The sequence below is a fragment of the Meleagris gallopavo genome, chromosome 1 (assembly GCF_000146605.3).
Source record: "Meleagris gallopavo isolate NT-WF06-2002-E0010 breed Aviagen turkey brand Nicholas breeding stock chromosome 1, Turkey_5.1, whole genome shotgun sequence".
NCBI classification, from domain to species: domain Eukaryota; kingdom Metazoa; phylum Chordata; class Aves; order Galliformes; family Phasianidae; genus Meleagris; species Meleagris gallopavo.
Window position 1 is genome coordinate 160,106,337 of NC_015011.2, and position 9,768 is coordinate 160,116,104.

The 9,768-nt window shown below is 36.0% G+C and overlaps 1 protein-coding gene across 1 annotated transcript in view; it reads left to right on the top strand.

Annotated features, from left to right (window-relative positions):
• COG6 (component of oligomeric golgi complex 6) overlaps nucleotides 1-9,768 on the top strand; it is a 50,071-nt gene that overhangs the window by 29,202 nt on the left and 11,101 nt on the right. The window contains 3 exon segments of the mRNA XM_010728760.3: nucleotides 660-777; nucleotides 7,678-7,809; nucleotides 8,313-8,480. Of these exon segments, the coding sequence (XP_010727062.1) occupies nucleotides 660-777; nucleotides 7,678-7,809; nucleotides 8,313-8,480 (418 nt within the window).

The window sequence follows — 9,768 nt, forward strand, 5'->3', positions numbered from 1 at the left end:
ATAGGGGACTTTTTTTCTTTCATAATATTGAGCAAAACATATTTTATTCCTATTCTTACTGTCAAAACAGCTGTAAGATTTTTCGCTGTCATTTTTCTGTCCCCAAAGTCTGTTTCCCAATAGCTATAAAGCAACTGAAAATGCAATGTTAAAATGGAAGGTCTGAGGCAGTCTTACCTGTTACTTTTTTTCCTGTAAGTGATGTATAGTTTAAAGTTCATTGAAGTACCACCTGTTAGCTGAATAATTTCCTCTGTATACAGGAAGCGTGCCCGATTGATGAAAAGAAAATCCAGTTTGACATATAACTCATTAAATGCAACAAGATTCTGAAAATAACTGAAGTATTCTGAAGATCAAGCAACAGGAATTAGCCCTATTATGATGCAATGACATTTTTATCTGACATTTTTGTAGCTTAGAAGTATTTTTACTTGAGACAAAAGTGCTAAACTTTAGATAGACTACACTTAAAAGTTGTATCTGCTTGATGGTGTGGTTAATTGTGCTTGTTCTCACAGTCATCTTAATACGCATATCTTGAAAGCCAGTATGGCTTTTCTTACAATTCCTACGTTTTCAGCTTTGAAAAAATTATACATGAAATGCTTCTGAAGTATCTGGCCTTGCCATATAGTTAATCTCTGTTTTGTTTTCAGTGCTATTGTAGGAAACAGTGCAGCCACACTGCTGACAACAATAGAAGAAATGCATTTGTTGAGTAAGAAGATATTCTTTAACAGCTTGAGTCTTCATGCAAGTAAACTAATGGACAAGGTTTGTTTCAAAATGATGCAGCTTTCATGTTTTCAATCTCATGTTTTCATTTTCCTTTTATCTGGCAAGATTATTAGATGAATGGCTGCTTTAGACTTCAATTTTTCCTAAAATTGAATTTATTTTTTTTTGGTTTCTATGTCCTGGCTATAGAATTCCATAAAAAAAGCCTGCACATCTGTGTTTTAATTCTTTTATTACTGTTAGTAAATATGGCTAGAAATAGCGTTATTACCCACATTTGTTTACAGAGCAGCAGTGCAGTTTACACAGTTGTAAAATCTATGACAAACAGAAAAATTAATTGTGAAATTTCCCTTAGCGCAGTAAAGCAGGGTCAGCTAATTGAGCTAGATAATTTGTATTGAAGCATCATCAGATCAGTAATTAATTACTCATGTGAATAATGCCTTTTTTGAAGTTACGCAGTAAATCCCGGAATGGCAAACTGAGTAAAAGGAAAACTTGACCTTTTCTGTCTTCTATAAAAACCACAAGCATTGTTGCTGCTAGAAGCAGAATATACTTTTGTTAACTAGACAACTGTACCAAAGCCAGCTTTGCTTCCCTGGTATCTTTTCTTCTGCTGCTGTTTGCTTTGAACTTCACTTCCGTGAACTTCTCATTGTTCAGTATCTGAAACAGTTCTTGTTAAGCTCACCTTGCTGTATTCATAGCCAATTGCAATTACGTTTCAGCTTTCTGGGGTCTGAGCAAAGTAAAAGCAAACTGTTAGGCTGCACGTGTAGTGACTGTGGGATGGTATTGTAATCCTCTTGAACTTCATAGAATCATTAGGGTTGGAAAGGACCACTATGATCATATAGCCCAACCATCAACCCATTGTCCAACTGTTGATCCATCATGTCAATCCATTTGTTGTGTTGGCAGGGATTTAGTTCCCCTTCCCTCAGCTTCCAGTCTGGATGTGGTTGGCTGTGGACACTGCTGTTGTTTTATAAAGGAGTCAACTTTGGGTTTCATGACTTTAAATGATGGTGATTGTACTGCTACCTTCAATGGCACTTCAGTGCAAGTCATTCAGAATAATGAATAGGCATACCAGCCTACCGTGTGATGTAAGAAGTACTGTTTTTTCTCATAAACACAATTTCAGATTTTATTTACAAAATGACAATTCTCACATATATACACTCAAAAAGACTGTCCTAAGGATATGATGGAGGCCAAAGACTTGGAGACTCAGAAGTTGATTCGATGTACAAGTAACAAAAGCATCTGCAATTATTTATGAATCTGTGCTTCAGGAGTTAAAAACTAGATAATTATACATATGAGAAGAATTCTTTCTTGTAACAGAGTTTGGGGCAGTCCTGTGAATCACCTTATGTTATTTTCCTTTGTGAGTGGACTACTGGATTGATAGGATAATGTCCTATCTCTTTGTGTCTAAAAATAGTTTTCCTTCCCCAAAAACAAAAGTAGGCTGAATAACATCCAGAGAAACATTTGTTTTTATGAGATAAAGACCTTACTGTGGCATAAATTTAATTCTCCTGTTACTTCATTTAGTCGTTCATTTAAATACACAGCCAGCTTTCATGCCTTTTCATATGTCTCCAATGTTTTTACCTGTTAAGGAAACTTTGAGTTGCTTTTTGTCATCCACGTCTTTTTTTATTAATGTGTATTTAGGCCACAATTGTGCGTAAGTAAAAGTCTCTTCATAGTCCAACATTTTTACCAGATTTTTGCTATGTATCCAGTGCAGCTGTTTCCAGAACTTTTATTTTTTAGTTTAAGATTAAAGTACTGAAAAACAGACCTTTGTGCTTACGTATATGATTGCAAAGGCTTTGCTGCTGATGTGTTATACACAAAAAGAATGCTCACTTGAAAATTAGTAAATAATTTTTCACTTACAGAGTCTGGAAAGTATATATTTTTTTCACAAGTCTGATTTAAAGAATATCAGCTGTCCATTATTTTGATTAAATCACCATTTTGATGAGAGTATTCCCTCAGTATCATCAGTTGTTACTAATAACTTAGAAATAATAAGCAAAAGTTTTGAATAGAGATCAGTTCTTCAATATGTATTTCATTTAGAGAGAATGTCAGTGTTTTTGTATTTACTGTTCATAGCTACTGAATTCCACAAGATTTAGTCATCATTACTGGTGAATTTGTTGCTTGAGGAGTTTCTTCAGCCCTGTGCAAATTCTATTGTGCTGTAGCGTGGGGACAACTGTCTAGATTAAACTGATGTGTTATTGTGTCTTGCTGTGGTATGTTTTTCTAGAATCTACAGCTTTATAGTTGATAGACAAGGGTAGTATTTAAGCAAAACTTGTTTTTAAATAGGAATGTGTGCAGACTTCTGAGACAAAGCAGGTTTTACTTTGTAGACAAAGCAGGTTTCATAAAGCATGCTAACTCCTCAAGACCCTTTCCTTTGAAGGACAGGACAGAGATGTGTTTCTCTCCTCATTACCACAGAAAAACTAATTCCCTGGCTTATTGATTATGCTAGGAGTAAAACTACCTTCAAACTGCCTGGCGTTTTGTTTTTGAAGCACGGTGGGAAACTGAGATTTCAGGCTGTTCTTTATAGGAGAAGAAAGCAGCTTCCAGTACGTCTGTTTTTAAGAAAGAATCCCATATTGCATAAGTATTTCCGCAGGCACAAAGCTATATGGAATCTTAAAGGCAGTCTTAGATCAGAATTCTTCCTCTTTGGTTGTCAAATTGTCATTGTAGATGATACAAGGAAATCCCTAGTTACTTCAGAGTTCCTACTGACTTTCTCAGAAGCATTTTCCTATGAACATTTTTTTAATTACATCAGAAAACCTCAAGCATTCTGGTTATAATCTGAAAATAACGTAGTCAGCAGTTCTCACAACTTTACATGCTTCGTTCTGATAATCTCTTTTTATCACGTTTTCATTCACACTTCTCAGGTGGCTCCTTAGGATCTGAAGTCTATACAATAAATACAATAAATACATTCATCACACTGCCTGAACGTAAGTTCATTTTTATCAAAAGAAAGGCAGAACATGATGAAGTCTCTTTGGCTTATATATTTCTTGAAAGCTGTTCTAAAGCTTGGTGACAGTCCTTCCAAAGGTACTTAGTTTTTGAGGTTTAAATTACCACTCACAGCTTTGAGATTCTCAGGTTGTCATAGAGTTCAATGCTGGTGTCATACAGAGGCTGTGCATCACCAGCTCTGTCACACTGAAAGTTCAGTGCACCAGCTTTTATTACAAACACTGCATCTCCCTTGCATTGTTTTATGGGCTTTTATCTTTCAGAAGCAGTGTTGGGCAGTCTTTCCTGTGCTTTCTAGCTCTGGTAACAGGCAGTCTTTCCTGTGCTTTCTAGCTCTGGTAGCAAAGTGGGTAGTTTCTGGCTTAGAACACCTTCCTCGTTCAAGCAGAATGGGGTTTGGCCTGTATTAGTGTCCCTGATTTGAAAATCTTGTTGGTATTTGCTCCTTCAACTGATAAACACTGATAAACCGAATGCCTAGTAATTTAGAGTTCTTTTTGTGTTACTCACTGTCTGGATCTAATTAAAAACAATCTGGTGCAGATTACCATTTTACAGATGATGATAAATCCAGGAGAAAATACTAAATCAGAACTATCAGAAAACAGAAACTATTCCAGAGAAACTGGACACAAAGCTCAAAGCACCTTCTGCACTGGAGTAGGTGGACTGTCAACTCATATTGAGAGAATTGGTATTTAGAATTGTGAGTCTACAGGTGAGGCATTTTAATCAACCCATTGCACCAGCATATTTTATTAGAGCAGCTAATTGTAAGGGAATCTTCAAGCACATCTGTCCTTACTATCTCATTTTGGTAATACTCCAGAACAATTATTAAATGAAGGAATAATTTAAAACACAGAAGTGAGTAGAAAGGTATCACAAGAATACTAAAGTGAGCTAACCTGTTGGATGCTATCTGAGGAAGGAGACGATTAGTAGAGTAGCCAGAGGAATTTGTGTTACTTAATGCTCTTCTTTTTATACTAGATGTATGCAAATTAAATGTAATGTTTCCATAATCTGTTAAGTTTGTCAGTAGAAAAGATATTAAAGCATTGCAGGGGAATAACTGTGATCTTCTCCTTCATAATTTGGTTCCCATCAGAATAAAACCTCTTAGATTTCTGGGAAACCAGCTGTGAGACAGTTGATATGAGATGCTGTTGTTTAACTCTGGTAAAGATTATTTCATTTTCTAGAATGAAGCATCTGTCTTCAGTGCTACGTCTGCCTTCTTTCCAATGAGGTTTTTTAAAGTCAAATTTAAAAGCCAAGTAGGCCCTTCAGAAAGCCACCAACATTTTGTTTGTTTGTCTGTCTGAGCAGTGCTTTCTATGGAGCTGCGTGTTTAAAATTACTGCCTTGTTTTGTTTAACACTATTGTCAGTCCACAACTTTTTATGCTAAACCTATTTTAGGAGAATAGGTTTCTGTTTTATGTGTTAGAGTTTACAAAATGAGAATTATTTTCTTTGTCTGGGTGAACAGCTGACTGGGTTAGTTTTGGTGTGACTGAACTGCTAAGGTAGAACTGATGAGATTCTTGATATTGTTAGAGTACATTTTAATACTGTTGAACTGGCTACTACTGAATTCTTTGAGAATTTTTTAGGTAGCTCCTTTCTGGCTTGTGTGTGAACCAATTGCTTCATAGGCAGAAGTCAGCAAAGCTCTTTCCCTGGAAATAGCATTATTTCTAATAAGTTTTATAAAACATTTAGGACATCACTTTTTAAATTTAAATTAGAATAGCAGCTTAGCTTTGTGATCTAACGTCCGTGACTGTGTTAAAATTTTCTTTTTTAATTCTGAAAAAAAAAACTAAACCCAACTTATATTCATGCAAAAATTTAGAATGAATATAGCAGTGCATTAGTTTTCCCTGAACTTATAAATAATTCTACCTCTGAAGTAGTCAGGAATTTAAGCTAGCTCAAATAGAATTTAAAGATCTTAACCTCTTTTCTTGTAATGTTTTCTTCCCCAGTAATGTTGTCCACTATCTTCTAGATGGGAACAAGGAACTTCAAAAGAACAGGTTAAATGAAAGTTGAAGCTAATTTAGAGGCTTCTGACCATCATCTACTTGAAGAGACAAAAATTCTGTAATTGTGTAAAGAAGCCTGAAATTATCATTGCCATGATCTGTATCTGTGTTGGAAGTGAAAGCCCTATCAGACTCTAGTCTCAAATTAATGACAAAATATCCCTGAACACGGTCCGTTTCAGGTCTGAGAACAGTGTGTTCAGGGCACAATCAATACCCCTAATATAACAAGGATAAACAAGAAGAAAGTCACTCACTGCTGTAAATTTCAGTAGACTTTGCTACTAATCAGCACCAAGTAGTAAGTGCTTCTTCCTGAATTGCTGTTACTTCATTGCTAGGAGGATATCTGTTTAAAATTTTCAACTGTTTATGCTGAACAACAACTGTTCCTTGAATTGACTATATTATCTCTTGGAAAAATGAGTGCAGAGAAACACTTCATGTTCAGAAGGATCCAAAAGAGTTCTTGTTTGATCTGCTTTAGCAACAGATACGGAGCATGTTGGCTGTGCCTAGGGGGACCATCCAGAGCTACCTTCTTACCATTCTTATTGGGCAGAAGTCTTAAGAGATTTGGAGATACTGCCTGTTTCTTCTGCACCTACACACCTTGAGTGAGACACGGAAACTAGTCCCAGATGAAGCCAAACTTAATTTTCCCCTTGTCTTTCTGGAAGGTGATTATGCTGTCAGGTGTTCACTTGCTCAGCGTTCTTGGGGTCTTCTTACTACTGTGTAATCTAGACAGACTTGTGCTTCCCTTTAAATAGGCAGGAGACAGGAAAGAGGGAGAAGAGGTTTTGTCAGAAGGAAATGAGGACAGCAGCCTGGGTTGTAGTGAGTAGCGACCTGGAGGCAGCAAGAAGCTAATTTGAACCATCATTGCAGACAGAAGGTCCGGCTATGTCCCTAGTGGAGTTTGAGGGTTGTGACTGGGAAAAAAAATATGTTAGGTTTTATGTAATGTAAATGTTTTATGAATGATACAGTTGGTATTTACCTGTTAAAGTACTTGAGCTTGTGTTAAAAATGTTGTAGAATTTTAACCTATTTCATGTTCTCCAACTCTTCATATAATCTTCCTCAGAAAGTGTGTTCTTTATGGTTTTTGAATATCTGTGATTCTCATATCTCTCTTATCTTTGAGATAGGGCTGCAATCCAGTGCTCACACTATCTTTGCAATTTATACAGGTGTACTTGAGCTTACGTGTAGATCATTTGTATACTGATAATTTAAGTACAAACTTGGTAGGTATTAAGACTGTTGCATCTATGTCTACTGCTGCTTATTGCAGTTCTCATACCAGCCCTTTGGTATGATAGGGATAGGCAGCCTTATCACAGCCTTATCAAGGAGATGATTCAGCTGTTGCAATATGGCCCCAGAGCTCTGCTAGTGCTAGATTTTGAAGCCTTTACAAGAAGCCTTAATCAGAGTAAACTCAGTGATGCTAGCAGTGTGACTGTTCTCTACTACCTAATCTAGCAAATATATATATGTGTATACATTTTACCACCAGAAACTGTAGCATTTGAGTTTCTCTAGATTGTTAGGTTGTAAAATAGGCATACTTTGAATGAGGGGAGAAATTTAGTTTTGCTTGTTTGTTACCAAACGGATGATTATTCTGAAAGTTCTAGACAGTTATTATCTGAAATGTGCTAGATTTTTCCAGGGTCAAATTAAAGTTCTTCTCTGCATGGCTACATGTAATTTTGCTGTTAGGTGGTTGCGTTTGTGCCACCGGATTTGATTAAGTTTGCTGTAAATGGCATTTATTTACAAAACAAACAAACAAAAAACCAGATCATCTTGTTCTTTAGGTTGAACTCCCACCTCCTGATCTCGGCCCAAGCTCTGCACTAAATCAGACACTTAATTTGCTACGAGAGGTTCTGGCATCTCACGACTCATCCGTTGTTCCACTGGATGCCCGTCAGGCTGACTTCGTGCAGGTACAAGGGAGCTTTGAGAGAAGGGAGGGAAAGAAAGTAAATTTAGGTTTGTCTTGGTCCATTAATCTTCTGGTCCCATTTTGGAGCCTTCTTCCAAACTCAAGTTTTCAATGTGAATACCATGGTGACTAACTAAGTGGATAATTACAGTACAGTATGGAGTGCTACTCTTAGCACAGTGTCTACATTCTGTTATCCAATTACTACTCCATTAAGTAAATACTCCATCAAGATTGCACAATTGCCAATTATCTATTCTGGGTTATTCCTCCTCCTACTAGATTAGAATCTGTTCTCAGGTTTTTGTATTTTTGCCATCACTATGGTAGCTGATCACCTACTGACAAATCCAGTAGAAAACTGCTTTCACAGTTGGAAACTCTCATTTTTCTTTGTTCTGCTATGGAGAATAAATACATGAGAGAGACAGAAAGAGCTTAGAAGCCTCATGTGACATGATTTCCTTCCTCTCCTCCTTCTTTTCTTTGTGTTTTCTATTTTAGGTTCTGTCTTGTGTGCTAGATCCATTGTTACAGATGTGTACTGTGTCTGCTAGTAATTTGGGCACAGCTGACATGGCAACCTTCATGGTAAATTCACTTTATATGATGAAGACTACTTTGGCTCTCTTTGAATTCACTGACAAACGTCTGGAAATGTTACAGTTTCAGGTGAGCATTACTAGCCCAGCTGAAAATAAACTTACTACTGTTTTTCTTTTGTTTTGCAGACTGTAAGTTGTGATGTGAACATATTTGTCTTTGATAATGTTTATTTTGGATCAATTGTAAATCAAGGAAATGGGATAAGTGGAGCTCTTTTTATAAGCCAATAAAAAGTATCAGAACTGATGATGGTACACAGCATCCTTTATTTCAAACATGCAAAAAAAATTAGGAAAATTTTATTTTAGTGGCGGATAAACCCATATCAATGAAAACTTTCATTTTCTGAGTCATTCTCATTATTCTATTTCACTTGCAAACTGTGTGAATTGAAGCAAATAGAATTTGAAAGCTGAGTGAAACAGCTGGCTGTGTTCTATCCTATGGGGTGTTAGTACACTATACCTGAGGTCATTACTTCAGTGCTTCTTTTTACCTTTCCGTTCTCATTTGTTAGGTTTCACCTAATGTGGCAGGTTAGTAGTTCATATTTGGTAGCATTTCAAAATGGAAATGTAGTTTATAAAGCATTCACTTGGAAAAAAAACGTAGGCATTGCCCATTTATAGTTTTGCTACGTAATAATCTCTGCAGTACCTCTCAGGAGAGTTTTTGGAGCTTGAAGACTTTGGGGGGGAAAAAAAGTCTCAACTTCTTATTTGAAAACATCAGTAAAGTTTGGCTGTGAGCCATTTCTCCCTTTCTACTCCTAATTTGAATTTCTAGCACCTTTTAGCTGGGAAACAAACAGAAAACCTCACCAAACTGGGGCATTTTGAACTTCCATTATCAGAGCTTCTTGTTCACAGTAAATGTTGCAATTGATTTATTCTTAAAATAAGCAGTAGAACTGAAGGTTATGCATTTAATACCAATTGCTTTCTTCAAGTGTTCTATGAATACAGAAATAGATTGGAAAAAAACTTTAAGATTACACGTAAGTAGATTATCAAAGTGAAGGTAGAATGGCATATTAAGTAAGAAACATTTTTCATAGGGAAAGAAAAAGGAACTCCTGAAGACAGTTAAATCTCCAAATTGAAATATTGAGATTTCCCCCCTGATTTGTAAAAAGTGCATTTTTCTAAACAATTTTAGAAAGTAAAATGCTTTTAAATATCATTATGTTTTACCAGAGTTTGATATATTATGAATTTTAGATTTTTCTTAAGATTAGAAGAGAAATAAATATGGGACAGTGATCTTAAAATTGTTTAATCACAGATCTTCCCAAATTACTCAAAGGTGATTGCTTTTGCTGTGACTGGATTTATTGGTTATTCAGTCAACTTTT